This window comes from Corvus cornix, chromosome 4 (assembly GCF_000738735.6).
Source record: "Corvus cornix cornix isolate S_Up_H32 chromosome 4, ASM73873v5, whole genome shotgun sequence".
In the NCBI taxonomy this organism is placed as follows: Eukaryota; Metazoa; Chordata; class Aves; order Passeriformes; family Corvidae; genus Corvus; species Corvus cornix.
This window is the reverse complement of record NC_046334.1, coordinates 89,729-112,215: the sequence shown is the minus strand read 5'-3', so window position 1 is coordinate 112,215 and position 22,487 is coordinate 89,729. Positions and strand designations below refer to the sequence as shown.

The window sequence follows — 22,487 nt, the reverse complement described above, 5'->3', positions numbered from 1 at the left end:
CTGTGCCAGGTGTCAACCAGGCTGGATACAGCTCCTTAAGTGCGTGTCCCTCTCTGTGCCCCCGACCTTCAGCTTCCTTGGCAGGCGAAGGTCACCCTCCGACGTGCCACCCGCTCTGCCTCCTTCCTGCCGAACCTGATCCCTGGGCGCGTGGCCTGGATGAGCCTGCCAGCCAGAAGCAACCCTGGGGATGGCTGAGGGGCTGTTCCTAGGTGGGGTTTAGGGGCAGACACCGGTTGGCAGGAGTACTGAGGGCACAGAGGGGTGGAGCTGGGGCTCCAGACAGGGCAGGGCGTGTTTGGCCCGCGTTGCCTTTTGCAGAGGTGAGGTTTTCCCAGTGGTTTTGAGGGCCGGGAATGGCCCTCGGAGCGGAGAAAAGCATAATCCATGCGGAGTTGTGCCAGGGCAATGGATGGGCTGTTGCTGCGCCGTCTCCTCTTGCGCCGCGGTGCTGTGTGGTTGTTGTCTTTGTAATCGGGAAGGAATACAACCACTGGTGCTGGGGGGCGACCTGGCCAGTGTGCGGGTCACCCTGACAGTGGCGGGAGGCTGGGGCCGTGTACCCCCTGCCAAGGAACCAAGGAGGGTGTTGTGAACCGACAAGAGCCACCACTTTCCTGCAGGCCGTGAGATGCTGTTGGGGGTTCGTGATGGGGGACCCCCCCCCGCCCCGTTATCCCAAGGGCTCCTCTGAGGGTCGAGCATGGCCCCGCGAGTGACGGAGAGCGGCTTTGCGTTTCGGGGGGTTGCCCCGAGCCCCCTGCCCGAGGCTGGACTGGGCGTGCAGCTGCTGTGTCACCCCCCGAACCCCAGGCGGGGGGCTGCAACCCGAGCCTGTCCCCAGAGTCCCGCAGCTCCGTGGCCTCGTCCCGGCGAGGAGGACAAGTTAATTCCCAGATAGATGCTCCCCGAGCCCCGCATCTGCCGCGGGCACGGGGGATGGGGGGGGGGGGGGGGGGGGGGAGCGGGGGGCGTGGGCCCGGGCACAGGTGCGGGGCCGCCGCCCGGTTATAAATAGCGGGGAGGGGCGGCCCGGCTCCCCCCCGTGCTCGATCCCCCCCTCCAGGGCTCGGAGCGGAGCGGGATGCGGCGCCCTCCCTCCCTCCTCCCGCCCGCCGGCAGCATGAGCCCGTCCTTCCTCCTCCTCCTACTCCTCCTCGCCCTGCCTGCCCGCGCCCGGCGAGAGCAGGTGCCCGGCGGGGCGCAGCGGGGCCGCAACGCCCCCGCGTCTTCCTCCTCCTCTTCCTCCTCCCCGGCGGCGGCGGGGCCGAGCCGCTTCCCGCGGAGCCGCCCGGATCGGCGGCGGGGCCGGCTGTACTGCCGGGTGGGCATCGGCTTCCACCTCCAGCTGCACCCCGACGGCCGCGTGGACGGCGCCCACGACGCGAGTCCGCTCAGTGAGTGGGGAACGGGAGGTCTGGGGGGCTGCCGTGCCCGGGCCGGGATAGTGGGGCTGAGCATCCCTATCCTTGCAGTCTTCCCGCTCCCGCGGGGGGTGACAGAGCCCCTCGCTCCTGTCGCCCTTGCCTGGGGTGAGCTGTAGCCCTGGCGGGCCCAGGAAGGGGAATTTGGGGTGCCGGGAGGGCTGTGTTCTGCGGGCTCCGTGAGAGCTGCCTGTCTTCCTATGGGAAGTACCACCTGGGGGTTCGCCCGGCCCGTGGAAGTGAGTCCGTGGGGAAGGTGTGGGAGCATGAGGTCTGCACTCCCACCACAGCCCCTTGCCAGGCACCGGGGGGAGAAGATGCTGCCCCTTTTCGGTCCTTTCCCTGTGGAACTTTTCCATCCCTCTCTCTGCATTCTCATTCTCCCAGCACAGTGATAGGATATATTCAGTTTAAAAATAGGACTGAGGCTGACGTTCCCCTGAGAGAAAGCTGTGCTAACTCATGGCTTATCCTCTGGTCGGAGTTGCCATGATATCCTGCTAGAGGGAATGAAATGGCAGGTGGGGATGAAAAATCGCTTCAAGAGTCCAAGGGCTCGGGCCCGAGGTGACCCTGGCAGCGTGCGTGGCTCAGCTGTTGGGAACGCTCACGGAGCAGCCGCCACATCTGCCCAGGACCGAAGAATTTGGGCCCTAGACTGTGCCGTGGCCCCACGAGGCAGAACAACCCCTGGGCAGAAGTGCTGGGAGCCCGGGAGCTCTGCTTGGGGCTCTATGGGCACGGCAGGCACATGGCCTGGAGAGGTTTAGAGGATGGATAGGAAAACGGGGCACCTACGCCATGGCTGTTTTGGGAGACATGAGTTTGGAAGGGCTGGCAGAGGTTTGGTGCTACAGCTGTCTTGCAGAGACCTGAATTATGTGCAATTCCTTCCTCCTTAACCTGAGTTTTCCCCCCCACCCCGGAAAGGCCACGGTGACACCAGCTCCGCACATCGGAGCAGAGCCAGCCCTGGCTGGGCACTTGTGCTGGTGGGGGGGGCGCTGTGCCGGAGTGCTGCGGTGAGGAGGCCCTCAGGAGGAAGAAGTTGGCTTTTGGCAGGGAAATCCCAAGTTTGGCTCCTGGGAAACAGGGCTTGACCTCGGGCAACCCCAATAAACAGGAGTATGTCTGCCACGGCTGCAGGGCCACGCTGCAAAAGGCAGGAGGGTTTGGGGTGCCCTTGAGGACAGACACGTGTTTGACAAGGTACTTGCCTTGCTGCAGTGGGGCCGCAGAGCCTCATGGCTTGTGGCCTGGGGCACATGGGGCGAGGGGCGTGGCAGCCCATCAGCCCACCAGGGTGCCCCCCAGGCCCTTGGTGCTGGGACTTGGGTGCCTCAGGGAGATGCACTTCCTCCTTAAAATAAACATGGGAAGTGGTGATCCGATACCCAGCCTTGGGGGATTTAACGTGGCTTCGTGTTTGCTCCTGGCATATTAATCCCATGGCCCTTTAGGGGCCAGGCGAGATGCTCTGCGGGCTCCTTCCTCTTGGGCCAGGGCACATGGTACTGCCCCCCAGCTTGCAGGGTTTGGGGGGATGCCTGGCCCTCTGCCCGAGTCTCCCCACACCACCTGGGGAGGTGATGTGTTGGTGCTGTTGCTGAGGGATGCTCGGAGGTTGCAGCTCTTGCGTCAGATGAGTTGCAGATCACACGTGCCCCTTCAGGGGCCGAAACCCCCATCGTGCTCAGAAAACTCCCATTTTTTTCCATGGCTGGGCTGTGCAGTGTCCCATTCCCCAAGTCCTGCTGAGAGGAGGGGGTCTGAGGGAGCAGCGTTGGTACCTCTAGTCCCAGCTAGGTTGTGTGACACTGACTTCCCGAGTTCAGTGTCTGCGGGACGAGGATGGGCGACTCTGATCCCAGCAGGCTGGTGTGGGTACAGGGGGCTTTTCCCACCCTTGGGAGGGATTTCCCCAGGAGTTAACTTGTTCTGCTACAGCCAAGCCAGGAATTGTGCCCCGAAATGGAACTTTAAAAAAAAAAAAAAAAAAAAAAAAAGTCCCAGCCACCACCCTCGATCTGTCCCAGAGTGGATGGAGGGTCCCTCTGTGGGGCAGAGGGATGGAGCAGGAGCTGGGTGGAGCCAGGCAGCTGAGGAGCAGGGACATGGGAGAGGAAATGCAAACCTGTCAGACTGAGTCATATTTATTTTTTCTTTGTCACACCGATGTGAAAAGAACTGTGATTTATTCTGGGATTTCTGTCATCCTAGGTATTTTGGAAATATTTGCTGTGTCTCAGGGGATTGTAGGAATACGAGGAGTTTTCAGCAACAAATTTTTAGCGATGTCAAAAAAAGGAAAACTCCATGCAAGTGTAAGTAAACCCCCCCTTATCAGTACGTGTTGTTTATTAAAGGCTTTGTGACACCTCCACAAGTCGGCACAGCAACAGCCCCAGGCAGGGCCCTGGCGTGACGACCCCCTCGGGCTGCCGGAATGACTCCGTGCTGGGCAGCACCGGCGCCATGCAGACAGATAGGGGACAGGTGGAGCTGGAGCTCCCCAAGCCCACCTTCCTACTTAGTGCATTTAACCGTGCAAAGTGGGCCTTTTTGTGTGCAGTTGGGTATTTGCATCAGCAGAGCCTGTTCTTTGAGCACGGCTGGGTTATTTTTAGCACCTTCTGCAGCAGATCGCGCAGAAGGGTTTAGCCAAATGTCTCCCGGCGAGCGGCACGCACGGCGCCGGCAGCGCTGGGGCTCGGGCCGGCTTTGCCCTTGGAGACAGAGAACCCTGGAGAGGGCTCGGGCAGGTGAGGTCCAGACTGTGCAGGTGTGCTGCAGCTAGAGTGGGAAAACCCTGGTAACTTTTCTCTGCAGGATGTTCTCCTGAAGGCTGAGGTTTCCTGCAGGTCTCATTATGCTTTTTCCAGCTTTCTGTGTTGAATGAATCCACACGTCGATTTCGCTGCTTGTTTCAACCTCAGGATGTTGCTTCCCTGTTCCTTGTTGCCAGTTCCAGAGATCATTCAAACGATCACTGTGAACTCCTGTGCTTACACGAAAAGCAGTGCCTTTGAAAGGCGTGTATACGTGCACCACCCCAAGAAGGGCATTTTTAAGGCAGCATCTCCTCTCTGAGGGTGGTTCTCAGAGAGCCCGGTCAGGGCTGACGGCTGGGAAAAGAGAAAAGCTGGTTGCCCACCCTGCAGTTCCGAGACAAACCTCCCAGTCCCAGAGCGGATGTCACGGATGTGCTTGCACAGCCAGACACCGCAGACCACTTCCAGCGAGATTTATGAACTCACCTCTCTGTCCCTTAAGTCCTTTTGGAGTGCTGCTCCTGAAACCTACTGATGCTTAAAGGGTGAGCACATGGTTCCTTCTTTGAAGAAATAAAGTAGGAGCATGAATGGTGTCTAGGGGAAAAAGGGAATGGTTTCATGGAGGAAAACCCTTGCCAGGTGAGGCAAGGGGCAGAGCAGGAGGAGAGGGAAAGGATGGAGAGGAGAGGGAAGCAGGCAGAGAGAGATTGCCGGACCCACCAGGGCCCTCCCTTCTGGCATACAATGGGCCTCTTATCTGAGCTGAAGCCTTGATTTATGCCCTGGCACAGGCAGAAATTAAATCAAGCCTCATTGGTGCATGGTTAATTGTTGACACACAAAGGGCAGGGCCAGAGAGGGACTTCAGTCAGGAGGGTCAGGGCAGGGGTGAGGACACACGATGCCCCGCTCGGGTGAAAGCCGCAAATTTGTAGAAACTTGACCCAAATGCCTAAAGACTGCTGAACTAAACAATGCCAATAATGCAAACCCAGCATCTGTTGTTCTTTCCTGTGCTGGCAGGATTGAAGTTATTTCATGGCCTAATGAGTTCTGAGCAGTACAAAGCACGTCCTGTGCCCGTCACTCAGGGCAGTGCTTTGATATGGGAGTCAGGCCGGGAACTTTGCGCCGAACCACAGACAAGCCATTCCTGCAGGAATTTGGGCTTCTTCGAAACTCACTGTCAGGCTCAGCTCCATCCCAGCTTGGTGTTTTACAGACTCTCGTCTCCTCTTTCTCTTCTTTTTTTTAATGCCAGCTTAATTAAATTACTGAGTGGTTCATTTTTAGAGGCACCAGCTTCAGAAAATGACAGTTATCGCGGCAATTATCAGTTGTGTGCACAGATGGCTTTTTCCTTGTTGATAAATCCTCGCTCTCCTGTTTGTCCATTTTTAGCATGGAGCGGGTGGGAGGGTTCTGTGCCTGTCCAGCATGGACCCCAGGGGACAGATTTGCCCAGGTAATTCTCCTTTTCCAGGAGTCGCCACAAAGCCGCATTCCTGGCTGGAGCAAGTCTCTGCTCAACTGGATTTTGAAATTTAATTGACTTCAGGACTGCTCTTGATGATTGTCTCTGGAGCTCTGCAGTGCAAATCCAATGCCAGACATGTGCTGTGGCTGCACTGCCGGCCCCACGCAGGAAAAATCAGCTTTTCCTGAATGGAGCGGTGCAGGGATGAGCCGAGAGGCCGGGATGTGGGGAAGTCTGACAGGATCATGGTGAAGCAGCTGTTGATCCACTTCCCAGGCTAGGGCGAGGGCTTCCCTCTGCACATGGGATGTCCTGCCCGAGCACTGCCATGCGCACTGGGGCTTTGGGGAGCACCAAGAGTCAGCAAAGCCTTGCTGGGGAAGGTGAAGGCCTGTGCATGGGGGAAACAGCAGGGAGGGTGTATGAAAGACAGGGAGAGCAAAAATGGGTCATGGAGCTGATGTCCCGTGGAAGCGGTGAGCTAAAGAAGACCTAATTCCAAGTGCTATGAGGCAAAATGTGCACAGCAGGTTGAGGGCTCTGTCACTTGTGCTATAAGGCTCCACTTCTTTGGTTAAATTAGGGCTTTCAGACACTTTCCTTGTAGTTACAAAGCCCTCCTGGGATTTGGGTCTTGTACTCTGTCTCTGCTCAGCATCTCCTCCATGTCAGTGGTTTGAATTAGGGTTACTGGTTTGGAGGTATCACTGTGGAACTGAGCTGGGGAAGCTTTTAGGGCACCTGGTAACTGTGCTCGCCATCAGGTTAAAGTATGGCAGAGGATTCTGGAGGGGCTGCTGGAAGCTGTAGCTGGGGATCCCAGGGCTGTGGGCACACAGGAGAAGTGCTAGGCTCTGCTGTTTTGTTTTGGAATGCTTTCTTTGGAGGGAAGGGAAGGGCACTGCTGGGGGAGCCCAAGCCTTTTTATTCCCAAGAAAGCCCAAAACTGGGTGGTAAGCAGCTACTGAAGTATCTGCATTGGGGGTTTTCCAAACTGTCAGGTGCCTGGCACCCTCAGAGTTGGTGCCCCGTGTTTCCATGCACTCCTTAGGGCCTGGTTTTGGGAGACAGACAAACCAGCAAGCATTGGGGGTGGGGGACCGATACCACCTGCCCTTTGCTAATGGTGTCCCCTCTGTCCCCGCAGGCCCGGTTCACGGTGGACTGCCATTTCCGGGAGCGCTTCCAGGAGAACAGCTACAACACCTACGCCTCGGCCGTGCACCGCAGCCCTCGCTCGGGGCGCCAGTGGTACGTGGCCCTCAACAAGCGGGGCAAAGCCAAGCGAGGCTGCAGCCCCCGTGCCCGGCCCCAGCACGTCTCCACGCACTTCCTGCCCCGCTTCTGGCAGCCACAGCCCCCCGAGCTCGCCTTCACCGTCGCTCTCCCTGAGAAGAAGCCCCCGCCGCCGAAGCCCAAGGTCGCCCCATCCCCGCCTCGGAAGAACCCCGGCCCTGTCAAGTACCGGCTGAAGTTCCGCTTCGGGTAGTGCCGTGGTGGGGATGGTGGCGCTGGAGAGACTGGGCACTGGGGAGCTTTTGGGGGTGACCCCACGGGAGGCCCGTGTCACCCTCTGCAGATGGACACAGGGAAGCTCCCAGGTGGCCGTGCCACCTCGAAAGGCTCGAGGACTTCTCTTCACCGCACAAGCTGGGCGGCGTCCCCAGAGGCGTGTGCTGGGATGGCGCAGCTCGGGCTTGCCAAAGAGAATTCCCATGGTGCCCTGAAAGCACTGGATGGACCTTGGGTTAGCGTTCTGTTGTTGGAAGAAGTAGAAAGGTACCTCTATAGCGAACATATTTTCTTACCTTATTTTCACTAGTGACTCCTTTGACAATCATTTTCATGCGAGAGAGATGTTCAGAGCCAAGTGGTTTTGTTTGTTTTTCTTGCATCTCCTTCTTGCTGCACTTTTTCCTCCGACCATACCTCAGGCACCGTGTATCCAGGTCTGTCCCTTCCCTTTCTCTTAGAAACCAGCTCTTCCCTTCCACAACAAAACAGTGAGACCAAGCCCTCCAAATTCAGTCGCCTTATCTGTGCTGCAAGGTGGTCTTCAAACTCTCTGTTGGCAATAATAGATGTGTGTGTGTATTTTGTAAGGATTGCAGGCTTGGGGAGGGTGGCTGTTTGCAGCCCACTCCTGGTGGTCTCTCCCCTTCTTCCCTGGACAGCTGGAGGAGCAAGTCTCTTCCTGTCCATCCAAGTATGGATTCGATGCCTGCTTTAAAATACCTCTGCCCTGGTGCCGGGGCGTTCCTGCTCCCTGGAGGAGTCCTTCCCCACCCCGGCTCCCTGGGGACAGGGATGCCTGTGGCCCCCAGGTGCCCACCAGTTTCATCCTACACTTTTTGCTGCTGATTTATTTTATCACTCTCAATACATTTGCAGAGGCAGGGAGCAAGGTTTTTATTTTACAGTGCGTGTGGTGATGTGGCAATAAATGCTGTTATAGCTGCTTGTCCCTTTGGGAGTGTTTCTCCCATCCAGGTTGCCTGACGGCCCTGATGTTGAATTGTTTTTCTGTCGTGGTGTGGTCTGTGAAGTAGTGGTGCACATGGAGTTTGTAATCGGTGTTTAGCAGCGTTGCTGTACATACAGGCACTGGTAGCATTGAACCTCACCGGTGAAGCCTTAATTAGGAGCCCAGATGGACTCAGGTTGGCAGAACCCCTCGGGACCTGAGCCCTACCAGCGTCCGGCAGCAATAATGACCTTCATCTCCTGATTGTGGTACAAATGGCTGTTTCCATTGGAATCGTGGTTCTTTGCCTTCGTCATCCTTCTGGCAGCCCCTGGCTGGACATGTATGCTCCATGTACAGGGATGGATGAGGATGCTGGAATAAAATAGTTGTGTTTCATTTTATAACCTGATTGTGTGATCTCTTGCCTTCTCTGTGCCTTCTTTTCTTCCCCTGAAGGAAAAAAATAAGTGCTGCAAACTTGGCTGCTCTGTGTGTTTCTGTCACGTTGGGGTTGGCTGGCGCAGTGCTGGTGATGGGGTGGAGCGCAGCGGAAGGGGTGCGTGTGCTCCCTTTGCCGCGCTCCCCAAACTGTGCCCCGGGATGTCCCCTGCGATGGCTCCTCTGCGGCAGCTGTTTGGACCTGGGTCACAGCGGGGTCAGGTGAACAGGTGTGTCCTGCGCACCCCGTCACTGCCAGCCGGACTGTCTGACTGGGCACGGACAAAATCCAGGTGCTGCCAGTGAGGCACAAGTAAATGTAATCAGTGAGTGCTCAGTTCATCTCAGTGAACTGATGGAATCAGAACCTTTGCAGGTGCTGCCCCAGCCCAGGCAGGTGTGTGGAGATCCCAGGCCAGGTAAGGGAGGAGTGAAAGTGCTGGTCTTGCTGCCACTGCATCCTCTCAGAGGAATAATTTTGGCTTTGGTTTAATTTTTTTTTACAGAAAACTCTTATGGGAAAAAAAAGCTGATGTTTTGTGATTGCAGTAACAATTAAAACACAGTCATGCTATTGCAACGAGAATGTCTGGGCCAGGGAGCGAGCAGCCCCAGCAGGGAGAGCAGGGTTGGGGAATCCAACAGACACTCCCTGTTCCCTTCAGACACCCTTCTTTAAGGGAATTTACTGGGTTTGCTTAGCAGGAGGGGACTAAAATCCTGAGAATACGGTAAATATTTCTTTTAAATCTAAAATTTTAATTAATTTTTTCCGGGGTGTTTTTTCTGTTTTCCTTTTCAACCACCTCAGAGGTACTGCTGCAGTGCTGGGGAGAACAACCTGAAAATCAAAGAAGCTAAGGCAGATTCCCAAATTTCTTTCCAGACAATTGCCACCTTCAGAGCAGGCACAAATCCACGTGAAGCTGAGGAAAGGGATGTGGGGAGCACAGCAGGGTGCAGCGAGCTGGCACTGTCCCCCAGCTCCCTGTTTTTGGAGACGTTCGTTGACATTCTGGAACGAAAAAAGCCTTCCCACCCTTTTTCACCGTACAGTCACTCCTGCCAGGGGCGCTTGTCTTGTTCCAGATCCCCCAAAAGGATTTGTGTGTGTCCTGCACTCCCGAATGCATCACTTGGAAGGAACATCCAGGAGAGAGAGAAAGAGGATTTTGGATGAAGCTGGTGAGCTCGGGCAGGTGAGAAAAGAAAAATGAACAAATGTAAGAGCTGAACGGTCCCGTACGGTGCCTCAGGGGTCTCCGGGAGAGCTGGGGTGGGGCTGTGACGAGGGCAGGGTGTGCGCAGCCCCACAAACCCCACCCCCGAAAGGAACCCCAAAGTTCCGCCCCCCCCCCCCGTCGCGCGCTCCCACAGCCCCCCCCGGGTGGGGAGGACAGGCCCGGCCGTACCCGCAAGTGAGCGTGGCTCCGGTGGGACGGCTCCGGGGGGCTGCCGCGGTGGGTTGGGGCTCGGCTCCCGGGCGTGGCCGGGCTCGCTGAGCAGTGCTCGGTGCCCGTTCCGTGCGGGGGCTCGTCGGTATCTCCCCCCTTCCTTGGGGGACGATCAGCCTGGCGGCTCCGCCTGTCCGCGGGAGGGAGGAGGCGCAGACCTTGAGACCCCCGAGCAGGCTGGAATCCGTCGGCGGCGGGTGGCCGCGGAGCAGTGGGGCGGGCACGGCCGTGCCGGGTGTTTCTGGGTCGGCACGAGAAGCGCCGCCGAGCCGGGGGTCACCCGGAACAACGAATCGGCTCTCCCGGCCAGCCTTTCCCGTGCGCAGCTCTGTCTTTTGGGGTGTTTGCCGCTGATGTGCGTGTCTTCGTCGTCGTCGTCCTCCCCGCCCCCTCCCCCCGCCGCCGAGGGTCAAATAGTTTGGCACAAACACCTGTCCGGAGGTGTGAGGTGAGCTGACAGTGGGGCTGGCTCGGGTGGGCAAAGGCAGCCTTTTGCTGGCCCTGGCCCGGTTTTCAACCGAAAATGCGAAGGAGATGCTGTCCAGTGCTTATGGAGTACGATTTTGGCGCTGAGTCGTTCCCAGGGATGCGCCTGCTTGAACAAGCTGCACCACAGCGACAGTCAAAGGGTCCGAGATGCCGGAATTCGGATCTTGGAAGTGACAGTGCACACTGCCGGGAGGAAACACTTTGAGGAGAGGGGATGCCCGCTGGTGTTCTGTCCCACACTCGGGGCGGGGGCGGTCGCTTACGGGTGTGTTCCCAGAGAGCAGCCACCTGTGCCCGGCTGGGAGGTGGGAGCGGCGGGTGGATTGCTTGGCGTGCGCCACTTGAAGGGAATCCCTTATCGCTCGTCCGCGGCTGCCGGTGCCTGGGCGTGTCCCCGGTGTCCGGGCGCTAACCCTGCCCGTGTGTCCCTTGTGGCGCAGCGTGGCCGTGGGGGGAGCTGGGCAGCCGCCGCTCCGGGCACGAGTTGCGGTGGGGGCCCCCCAGAGGTAAGAGGATCACCTGCGTCGTCCTTCCCAAGCTGCGGTCCCGAAATGTGTGTTCTCCAACGCTTCGGGCTCCGGGGGACTAACGGGGGTGCCACATGAGAAGGCAAAGCGCCTGTGCCACTGCGGATGTTGTTACGAGGGGTGTGATACTTTTTGTGGAACGTGTTACCGTGGATGCTGCTACAAGGTAATTGGCCCTTTAGCCGGGGTGTTTTAATGTGGTGTTGTTAGGATGTGTCCCCGCTCCTCTATGCGGGATGTTTAACTGGCGTTCCAAGAAGCCTTTGAGCTTTGTACTGATGCGCTCCCCAGAACTCTCCGGCAAGGGCAGTTCAGGCAGAGCCTATGCAATTTTTGGTTTTAGGCTTTTGTTTTGAGTTCTGCCTTCTCACACTTGTTGCAGCACGCACTTGCTGCAAAAACTGACTGTGCCTCGGGAATTCTGAGCTTTGCATTCATATTGTATCGTAACTGGTGTCTGGTTCCCTCTGATTTTTTGTTCTTGCCCCTTCTCCTCTCTGTTTCCCCGGTGCGTATGTCTTCAAACGCTTGCCTGTGTGTTTTTCTGGACTCTTGAAGAAACTAAATTAACAACTACCATAAACAGTAGTTTGGGGGGGACCTTGCTACGAGGAGTTAAAAAATATTTTTATAGCACTTATTTTGTCAGCATGGTTGGTGAACGGTAGAGCCACTGAACAGCTTTGTCGTCCTGTGGAGTTTTTCCCCTTTTGCGCCGTAGCGAGATTATTATGGAATCATTTAATAGCACGTGTCAAAAGTCTTTGGTAGCATTTGTGGGCCAGGAACACATGTGCTGCATAGTTCAGCTATTGCCATACCTCGTGTGCTATCCTATTTCAAGCTCCTAGTTCAGGCAAAACCTGACTTTTTCTCTTTTTAAATTTTCTTAAAATAATTATTTTTAATTTTTTTTTATTTGCAGAATTGACTCTTCATAGAATCATAGAATCCCAGAAAGGGTTGGAAAGGACCTTAAAGATCATCTCGTTCCATCCCCCCTGCCATGAGCAGGGACAACTCCCTCTAGACCAGGTTGCTCCAAGTCCTGTCTAATCTGGTCTTGAACATATCCAAAGAAAATAATGGGAGCCTTATAGGCCACAGCTGGGACACAGGAATCAAGTCGTTCATCCAGGAAGGAGTTCCTTGGGTCCAAACAGAGAGGAGTTAGCTGGTAAGTGACTTCTTTTGTCCTCTTTGGTAACCAAATTGTGTGTAATGGTTTTGGAAGTACCTGCAAGTGGCTGTTATTCATCACAACGGGGCTCCCACAGCCAGACCTCATTCGCCTGAGGAATTGTGTTCACCTTCGGTCTTGCACAACAGCAGCTTCCAGCTCCATTTCCCAGAAAGGACTAAAACAACCCAACAACCATAACAGAGAGTGCCTGGACTGCCTTTCTGCTCCCCCATGAGCCAGTGGCTGCTGAGTAGCTGCTGTTTGCTGTAGGCTTCCATAATTCCCGTGTTATTTGTGGGGTTGCTCTGTAGGAACCCATCAGCAAGGCAGAATTCAGTGGGCGAGTTAGGGCAGGAGCGAAGGTGAGCACAGAGGTGGGGATTGTTCTCAAGGTGCTTCTCTGGTTTTGTAGTTGTGGTTTAAGTCTAACAGGGTTTTCTCGGGAGCTATGCCTCCTTGTTTGTGCGCAGGAAGGCTCACCCTGAAGGATTTGCAAAACTAGCTGCAGAGTAGCCCTGAATTACACATCTTGCAAAGCTGCTTCAGACCAGAGGGTCACTATTTTCTCTCAGCTGGTGGTGTGGGTCCCTCTGCGTCCTTTTCTCTGCCTTCTGAATGTCTTGCTTAGTTACAAAGCAGTATCAGGTAAGGCACAGGCTGGGTAGCAGTGGGGCACTTCCTTTGCAAATGGTCAAAATGAGTACATGTAGCAGGAAATGCATTTGGGAGGGCCTGAGGCAGTGCTCTTATTTCACCTTTTGGACTCTTGGTGAAGCAGGGTGAAACTTTTCTGGTCTAAGCATCACATGAGAAGTCAAGAGAAGGTTGATGAGGAAAATAGATAGAAGTAAGAGTAATTTCTTCAAAATAATTTGTGCTTTCCACCTGCCAAAAAAAGGGAGGCATGATCAGACGCCTTGTTTGGGGCTTGTTTTGGGGTGAGAACAATGAAGTAAGGTAATAAACCCTGGTGAACAGCAGACTTTGAGAGACAGAAGCATAAGGTGCCACCTCTTCGTTGTGACAGTACGTGTGTTTCTTTGGCATCTGAAAGGAAGGGACTTGAAGCCAGGCTTCTGTTTTATTTTCTTTGACAGAGGTAAATTGGAAATAACATTTTATCTTTATTAGGACAAATCTGAGTGAGCTCATGGTTGTTTTTTCTTTCTGCTTCGGCTTCTGTTGTCCCTTCTGTGATAAGTCCTGCTCCCCTGCTGTGCACCTCGAACGGGTGTCTGTGGTACTGCCCTGGTCCCTGGCGGGGTTTCTGTAGCTGTGAGGGGGCACTTCCATCCCAACCCATGCCGTGACTCCATGCTGAGCAGCCTCTGCTCAGTGCAACCTGCACAGCAAGGGGCAGTAGGAGGAATGGGGAGGATGTTTAGGATTTAGGCAACCTGGATCTCTGTGCTTCAGGGTTCGGTGTATTACCTGGTGTAACCAGCTCTCTGGTTGCCCTCTACCCAGGATCCGCATCTGCGGTCGCCTCTGCTGAGCGGGATGAGAGGGGTGTGATGGGGGAAGAACCCCCCCAAAACAAAGCTGGAACTGGCCTTGATGAGGCTTTTCCCTGGATGAGATGCTGCTGTTTCCATGCAGAGCATGGGGCCAGTGTTAGAAGTGCCGCTGCCTGTCTTTGTGCAGGGGTATGGTGGCCGTATCCCGGAAACACAAGAGTAACATCCAGTCACAAGATGCTTGGGAATGAAGTGTTGGGTATTTGACCTCTGACAGGGGCCTATTTTGGGTGTAAAGTGCCCAATTTTTAAATGGCTTGGGGGTTTTGGTTGTTTTGTTGGTTTATTTTTTTTTTTTTTTACACCTAGGAGGAGTGTGAGGCTGATTAGTTAGGTTGGTGCCTGAGAAGGGGGGGACTCCTGGGTTTCAGCAGCGCTCCTGGGGCCGCTGCTTTGGTCAATACACCGGGGGACAGGAACTGAGTGATATTCCTGCTGTGCAGATGTGGGTGGGAGTGGGACAGCAAGTGGCAAAGCTGGGCTTTTTTCCTTAAATCCCAGAACACCTGGGTATAGCTTCCATCAGCCAGAGGAGGGAATGAACCCTGGTGCCAGCCTTCCTGGGAGCATTGGACTGGTACCATCTTCTGCATTATCTTTTGCATGATGTGATTCTCCCTTGATGAGAGAAGGCAGAAAATGAAGTAGGAGGTGGAGCTTGTTTTGTTTCTGTGATCTCCAGGCTTGAGGCAGCCGCAGAGCAATTTGGTTTGAAGTATTCCTACCAAAGAGAGTCGGCTTAAACCTCTCTCTGGTATTTTTTGGATCCTTCTGTGCCACTCCTGCTCTGATCCCTTACCAGGGAGGTGTGGGCTCAGAAACCTCTGTGCCTACTAGATGCAGTTTTTTTACATATAAATTTAGATTCTTAGGGAAGTGATCAGGTCTAACGAAAACACGTTCTGTTCACAAAACATACGGAAAGCAGGTGTTTTGGCACACTTGTTAATAGCAGGTCTTGCAATTTATTTCTTCTATTTTTTTCTTTAACCTGTTTTTAGGAGGAAAAATTAAACTGGAAAATTAGAAGTGAGGGAGAAAATGTTGCTTTTCTTTTTTTAAATGTAGAGTTGGATTTTGTTATGTCAAGTGATGCCACCAAAATATAATCAGAATAATTGAGCTTTAGAACTCTGCACTTCATTCTTTTAATGAGTGACTGGAGGTGCAAGAAACGCCAAATCCCAAAGCATTTCTACATCTGTAACATTAAGTGCAACGTCTTTAAAACCAAGTCCTCGGTGTGGGGTTACGTGTGTGCTTATGGTCCAAAGGCCTTTCTTGTGTCCCAAAAGCAGAAAGAAACCTGCCAGAAGCAGGCCTTCATTGCATATCTGGGATTTCAATCTGCCATTGGATTCTTCCCTCCAGTCTTCTCTCAGGCTCTTGTGCCGGAGGGGCTCTGACCCCAGGGCCATACAGGGTGTCTGTTGCTTCATTAGATGGGAATGAAATCTGCTGAGTCTGTCAGGAGAAAGCAAAAACATCCCCGAGGTTTGTTTGGCTGAAGATAGAACATGAAGGTGTCCCTACTAGTAGTGGGTGTGAGTGCTGATACTTTTGGGTTCTGTGGTGCCTCTGGTCCCTCAGAAGTCAGGGCAAGACTGGAGCAAGGAGGGAAGCTGCCCCAGCTGCAGCTGAGGAGAATATTGGACGTTTCAAACTGCTTAGTCCAGAGCTGGGAGAACAGCTTTTCTCCTTTCTGCCCATCACTGGGCAAAATTTTAAGATGAAGCTGCACTAAGCCCTTTATTTTGTGGTTTGGTTTTTCCCCCTGCCTTTTTAGTGTATTACTAAGTGGTACAGTGAGGAGCAAGTTGCTGGGTGACACGATTTCTGACTGGCACAGAAGTGGACGTGTGTGTGTGTGTGCGCACTTCCAGGCAAATCCAGGTGTGATGTGGAAAGCCTAAGTGAGGATTTCCAGCCCTGGCTACACAGGCCATGACACAGGCTTCTGAAAAAGCACAGCGGCTGCTGCGTAGGTATTTCTATCAAATTTGAAGGGGCACGTGTTTATGTCTGGGGGTCACTCAGTTCACTGCGCCTGCAAGTTGCCCCTGAAGTAGTGAATCTGAGCATTTTTTTATAATTCCAAGTGTTACATCTTTAAAATTCCAAATACAAAGTAAGGTATCTTCTTTAGAGGCTTAGATGTCTTTGGTTGGCTTTGTAGTGCAGGCAGTGGATTTGTTAGACTGGCAGAAGTGTTTTCTCACCTGGAGGTGCGTTGCAATAATCAACATAAGAATTAACCGGTCTTCATTTTTTACCCTTTTTTTCTTTATGGTTTGGGGAAAATATTTGGGATAAATGAATCAAATGTGTTTAAGTATTTCCTTTCTCAAGGGGTGGTTTGTCATTCTCTTATGAATCCTCAAGCAAATGAAACTGGAATCTGGGAAATGGATTTGCCTGTGGATTCCTGCAGTTCACGTTCTGCTAGATCAGGGTTCCTTTGGACAAGATAGCTATTAAGAAAGTGTAACCTCTAGTTAAGAGGAGCTAAATACTTACAAAAGAGAAATGGTTTCAAAAGAACTGGATAGTTTTTCTTTTTGGGTAATTTTGCCTAAGGTAGGGATGCTCCAATCACTGCACCTTCTTCCAGCTCCTTCCACCAAAGGTACTACATAAACACACATCCTGAAAGCGCTGAATTCGGGGTGCTGTGTGTGAAGGGAAAACCAAATCAGCTTTTCCCCCTCTGAAGTACCCCAAGGGCTGCAGTCCTGCGCAGAGCAGTTGTTCTGAGCTTGAAATATTTCCCTGCACCAAAGCCCAGGGAGAAGCACCGACCCCCACGGGGGATGAGACAGGGTTTTCTGCCTGGGCCCCTCCACACTGGCGAGTGGCAGGTGGCCAACGAGGCCTTGGCAGGGCTCTGTCGTGGTGAGCAAGTGGCTTTCACAAACGCACCCGTGGCAGCTGAACATCTGCCAAGGATACCTGCCCAAGTGTTCCCGTGGTTTGGCTGCACAGATCCTGACTCGGTTGGAGTGCAGATGTGCTCGAGGCCAGCAGGGCCCTCAGCATTCCGTGCCGAGAGGGCTGGATGGTGTGCTGGCACCCTTGTCATGTGAGAGCTGGCACCCAGCCGGGCCACATCCTTGCAAAGTTGTAGCCAGTGTTGCTCTGCTCCCTCGGCACTGCTAGACCTATCCGGAGGTTCCTACTGAGAGCCCCACCCTCTCCCAAATCGGGGTTTTCCTGCCCCAAAGCAGGGCCTCGTTTTGTTTTCTTTTTCCCCCTATCCAAATTGCCATCACACTGTGGAAGTAGTTAAAAAAGATGCCTAGGAGAAGCTGAGTCTCAGGTGTCCTTCATCGTTGTTGCCTGAGGACAAGGAGTGGGAATAAATGCATTTACTTTGCCTTGACAGCTGGATTACACGTTCTTTTCCTCTGCTAATTTGTTTCTGTAGCCTTTTCCCTTTTCATCTGCAATTCCCCGCAGTTTTGCTTTTGTTGCCACCAACAAACTGGTGTGCTCGTTTTCACCGTGCTTTTCTAGCTGTTAACTTCGGGCTTGCTCTTCTGAAGCACACTATGAATCCCGCAGTCTCTTCCTCGGTCATTTTTTTTCCTGGCCACTGTATTTTGGCAATGGTGTAAGGGAGTGGAAGGTGACAGGCTGTTTTCCCCGTGCACAAGGATGGAAGCACGTGCCCACCCTCAGGGCTCCTTCTTACCCCACTTCGAGTGGCATATGGCTAGAGAATTGCTGTCCAGATTGCTTGTTCTGATCACAGAGCTCTTTTATTTTGTGTTTGTGACCCAAGTTATGAAAGGAAAAGCCCTTGCAGGACAGTGACAGGGTGCATGGAGCTCAGGATCTGGGTTATTAAAGTCTCTCCTGATGTACTTTATTTTCTGTTAAGGCATTTCAAGCATGCTCAAATAGCCTTAAATTCAATCCGTGCACTTGGTCTGGATAGGAAAACAAAAAAGTGTTTCGCCATAATAGAATTTTATTGTAGAATACTTAAAGGCAGTGTGTAGTTTTCCTCTTGAACGTTTCCACGTTCTTTGATGTTACAGGTCTCTGTGCAGTGACACAAGGTTGGATCCCTGCCTATGCAGAGAAGCAGGACTGAAATTTCTCCTTTTTTTTTTTCCTGAGAACATCTTGCCACTGAGGTGCCTCCTCATTTGGTTTTCCCTGCACACTGATTGTTTTGATTTAAGCTTTATTTGGAGCTGTGAAGCATTTGGGGCTACACAGAATAACGTGATTCAGCAAGAGCTTTTAATCCACCCCAGTAGCTCTCTTGCAAGGGCTCGTGGACACATGTCCTGTTACTCTGTCAGTCACCTCAGAGAGATGCCAGCTGCTCTCAAGCTGGTTTGCTCCACCTAGGCACTGGAACCTGCTGTAGACTTCCCTCTCCCTTTTCAGGGTAAGGAGAAGTGGTGAGAGCAAGCAGACGTTGAATGAGGTTTGAGGCCGCTTGCCGCCTTTCGGTCAGATGTGCAACTCATGTCATGGGTGGGTTTTCGAGGAGCAACCATTCCGGAGCAGCAGGATGGTTTCCATAGACACCGAGCTGAGATCCTGTGCACAGAGCGCCAGGTCACAGCATTACACTTCAGGCCCCGCAAGTGCTCCCACAGAACTAATGAAGTGTTTCAGCCTCAGGTGACTGGTTCGGGTAAGCAGGTGTCTGACAAGTCTCAGTGCTGCCTGCTGAGCCCCCTGCTCTTCGAGAGAAGAGTCTGGCCTGAGAGGTAGCAGGCAGGTGACGTTGTTCAGCTGCCATGTCTGGCCTCAGCTGCCAGGGAAATGTACAGCTGTGCCGCTCGGAACAGCAGTGGGGCACGGCTGAAAGGCTGCTGCTGGGGAGGGCAGCAGTCTGGCACTGGGTCACATCCAGGGAGCAGCGCAGGTGCCACGGGCAGCATGTTGGAATACTTGAAATATCCTTAAAACTTCGTATTTGTTAGGTTTCCCCACTTGACTTGGAGTATCCTTTCACAACTTGTGACCTGTGTTAGGTTGGGGGGTCTTTTTTGTTTTGGCTTTGTTTTTCTAGATAAAATCAAGGCAGTGGGTTTAGCACATGAAAGATTAAAGAGGTTTTACCAGAAATTGGAGAGAGTTGTCTAATTTTTCTCTCTACAAGCTTGGGTTTTTCCTTCCTTTTTCAATATCTGCTGTGTTGGGTGTCACAAGGAAGGCTGGATTGCTCACAAAGCATTTCAGGAACTGGTGCTAAGTCTGCTTTTTCTGAAGGTGTATCAAACTGTGCTACCAAAAGGGCTATTTTCTTGTCTGAAAAGCTTTCCCTTGATGACCATCAATACGTGCACGTATTTTAATCATGTAGCCAGATGTACTAGGAATTTTACTTTCAAAGCAAACACCTGTAGTAGTTTTCTGCTTAGTTTGTGTCTGTGAGAAGTGGGATGTGGGCTGGAGAGGTGTTATGGGGAAGAAAGGATGGAGTAAATCTGCTCCATGACTGTGCAGTGAAGGACTGACTCCTGCCATGGGAGTATTTATGAACTGTATCAATATTTTACTGGAACTGGGGCTGTAGCAGTGGTGGGTGTGCTTGGGTTTGGCCTGGGCCTGTCAGGATGAGCCATAAGCAACCCAACCAAACCCCTGATCCCTCAAGGGATGTGTCAAAAACTTCCACAGAAAGCCAAGGCAGTAATGATTCCAGAGGAAAAATTGTAGGTGATTGCTTATGATCCGTGGGGAATTTCCTTTGGAGCTGTCAATCAGAGAGTGTATCGAAGCAGAGCACATCTTTTGGTTCTTCCTTCTCTGGGTTATTCCTTCTCTGGGTTTAACGAGTTTTGTGTGCTCTCATTAAGGAAGCAGCGTGTTTTCAGCTGGAAATTTGGGGTGGGGCTTGAACAGTCCATGTTGCTTTATACAAATGCTTTGGTTATGGGTCAGAGAGGGAGAAGGGAAATCACTTGTTATCATCTTGAATTTTTCCATCTAGGCACATGGGAGCAGCTCAAGGGTGCCACAGTTCTCTGAGAAATAACTATGTTTGAGAGGTTTAAGCCTTAATAACCACCCCATTTTGTCTTGATTGCAAAGATTCAGTCCTACAGTCCCAGAGAGATGAGGGGAAAAAAGAAACTTCTGCTATTCATGGAAAACCTTCTGTTATTCCTTGTGCAGTCTTTTAATTCTGTTGTATGACTTACTGTCCATTTTTTTCCTACCAAAACCTGTTCAAAATTTAGATTAAGGATTAGAATTTAGGATCACTACAAAATCTTGCAAAGCCTGAAGGACTAGGGGTGATGACTGCTCTCAGCAAAGGTTATTTATTAACATTATGTCAGCTTTCCCTCAGCTTTGAGCAGCAAACCTCTGTGACAATGTTTTAGGTCAGAATGAGGGCTGTGTTTAAGACTGACCCAGCTCGGGTCAATGTTTACGTGTAGGTGTGGGGTTTGGGCCCCAACACTGAGTAAAAACGGGATCAGGAAAAGTCATTGAAACAAAAAATGACAGTGAAGTTTGTAAAACTGGTGCTTTCATACCCCACTTAACAGTCTGTGGTTTGTGTTTGAGGTTGTCGTGTATTTGCACTGCAAGGGAATGAACATCCCCTTCCAAATTCTGTCCAACAGATCGCAAAGACCCTCACAACAATATTTATTCTTTACTTCCCTTCGTGGCAATTTATTCTCCAAATTACTATGAGCAATTCTTTAATTTTTCCTGGAGACAATCACATGGCAGAGACAGTTCGCAAAGGAGCACAGAGTTGTGTTAGGAGAAGAGAGTGATGAGAGCTACGCCTTCCTGTGCTCTTATCCCTACACCAGGGAAATATACACTATGCAAAGTCATATTTTCCAGTGCTTTCACTTAGAAAAGCTCTTCCTGGGAGACGGGGAGCGGATGTTTTTTTCTCAGGTGCTCAGACTGGACGGGGAGCACTGAAAAGATGAGGAATATTTTCATTTTTTTCCAGCAGTTTCCGAGAAAATCATTGGCGCGGGTACGAATGGTTGGAGGGGAACTACGAAGTAGTCTTCTAATTTTTGTTCTGGTATGGTATGTCGCTCCTTTTTGCCTTGAGTATTCCCCCGCTCCCCGCTCCGCTGGCCGTCCCGGGGCGGCGGCAGCGCCGTGTGGGAGCCTGGGGTGACGCTGCTGCCCCCTGCTGGCCGGGACGGGCCCTGCAGCAAGGAGGGGCGCGTGCGCGCTGACTCGGCAGGCTCGAGGGCGCCACCTGCGGGCTAAAGCGCGGCACTGCGGGGAGGGGCGGGGCGCATGCGCACTGATCACGAAGAAGCCGCACATCACGTGGCCATTGAGGGCGCCACGGCAACGGCAGCGAGCATGCGCAGTGGAGGGCAGCCTCCCAGCATCACGTGGCACTGCAGGGCGGGATAGCGCTGCGCTGGCGCGCATGCGCCGTGGCGGTTCTGCTCGGCGTGCTGCCGCCCTGTGGGGACCGTGCGGTGCTGCAGGGCCGGGGGCGGCGGGGGCGTGTCCGGAGCGGCGGCGCCGGTCGCGGGCGTGTGCGGCTGCGGGGCCCGGAGCGCCGCGGGCGGAGCAGCGCTGGGAGCACCAGACGCGGGTCCCGGCCGCGGTGAGACGATGGAGGAGCCGGGCGGTTGCTGTGGCTTTAGCCGGGTTGAAGGTAAGCGGGGCCAGGCGACCCGGCGGGGCCCGGGAAAAGCCCTGGGGAAGGGGACGGTGCCTGCCGGGGGCGGTTCCTGAGCGGGCGGCGGGGGCAGCGCTGGGGCGCGGGGCGAACGAAGGCTGTCCGGGCGCGGAGCCGGGGAGGAGCTGCGGGGCCGGGGCCGGGGCTTGCGGCCTGCACGGCGGGAGCCTTTCCTGGGAAACAAACGCTGGCGTTTGTCCCAGCCCGGCCCCGTGCCAAGGGGCAGCACAGCAGAGGGGGGAGCAGGAGGGGCAGTGTGGCGGCGCAGGGAAGATGGGGCTGGAGGCAGAGCTTGTGTGTTTCTTTTATTAATATGGACGTGCAAAGCGAGGTGGGATGGAAGCACTGCGGGTGCTCGGGCAGGTGAGACAGGACTCAGGGGAGGGAGTCGCTTTCCTGAGCTCCTAAAGTACCACTTGCATCTCTCAGGAGCAGTCGTGAGAAGTTTCCCGTTTGGAGCTGGGCTCCAAAGAGAAGGAACTTGAAATTGCTACTTCTGATAAAACTGTAAGTATGGGGACTGTGTGAAGCTCGCTGCTATAACCAACCGGTAACTTCCACTGACATTTTAACTATTAAAAATGGTGACTTTTATTTTCTCTGTGCACAAACCACTTGGCTTTCCAATGCAAGGTTCAGGGAGACTGTGAATTGCAGTCCAGAGCATCCTCAGGCTCCTGGTGCTTGGGGCTGCAGTGTTTGGTGTGTAGAAAACATCATAGTCTGTCTGACCAGATGTGGATGTGCATTTCCAAGATACTCAGACTGGGAAAAGTCCAAGATTGTAGTGGGAAGGGCTTTCTCCCATGTTTGGACAGCATCAAGGCAGGGAGATTTTTACAATAACTCTTGTCTTTGCTTTCCCAGCCCAGGGTTAAGTTGTTCCCTGAATGGGATGTGGAGTGAGAAGGTCTCTGTTGGGAGAGTGGGAGACAGGGACATGCTTGGTTGGTTTGTCCTGGGTGGGCAGAGAAATCTGGTATTTCCAGTATGGGATTGTGGATATTTAATCAATCCAGGGGTGCCAACATGGTGGTTCACGGCAAAGGGGAGCAGGGACTGACAGACACTGGCACTAGATGTTCGGTTGTT

General features: G+C 53.3%; 1 protein-coding gene and 1 long non-coding RNA gene across 2 annotated transcripts; both read left to right on the top strand.

Moving 5' to 3' along the window:
• The first annotated feature begins 1,123 nt into the window (after positions 1–1,123).
• FGF5 (fibroblast growth factor 5) lies at positions 1,124–8,546 on the top strand. Its single transcript, XM_039551617.1, has 3 exons — positions 1,124–1,397; positions 3,645–3,748; positions 6,823–8,546. Exons 1-3 carry the CDS (start codon positions 1,124–1,126, stop codon positions 7,162–7,164), a joined length of 720 nt encoding a protein of 239 aa, XP_039407551.1. The 3' UTR covers positions 7,165–8,546.
• Positions 8,547–12,030: 3,484 nt separating this feature from the next.
• On the top strand, positions 12,031–21,903 carry LOC109143224. The gene is made up of 3 exons (XR_005601801.1): positions 12,031–12,227; positions 20,697–21,371; positions 21,825–21,903. It is a non-coding gene; the product is annotated as an uncharacterized LOC109143224 (long non-coding RNA).
• The last annotated feature ends 584 nt before the right edge of the window (positions 21,904–22,487 follow it).

What these genes read in the sequence shown, in the direction of transcription:
- FGF5 (XM_039551617.1), top strand. Translation starts at nt 1,124, where the DNA reads ATGAGCCCGTCCTTCCTCCTCCTCCTACTCCTCCTCGCCCTGCCTGCC. An exon ending in CCACGACGCGAGTCCGCTCA is followed by an intron (nt 1,398 to 3,644) that starts GTGAGTGGGGAA and finishes CTGTCATCCTAG; the next exon opens with GTATTTTGGAAATATTTGCT. An exon ending in AAGGAAAACTCCATGCAAGT is followed by an intron (nt 3,749 to 6,822) that starts GTAAGTAAACCC and finishes CTGTCCCCGCAG; the next exon opens with GCCCGGTTCACGGTGGACTG.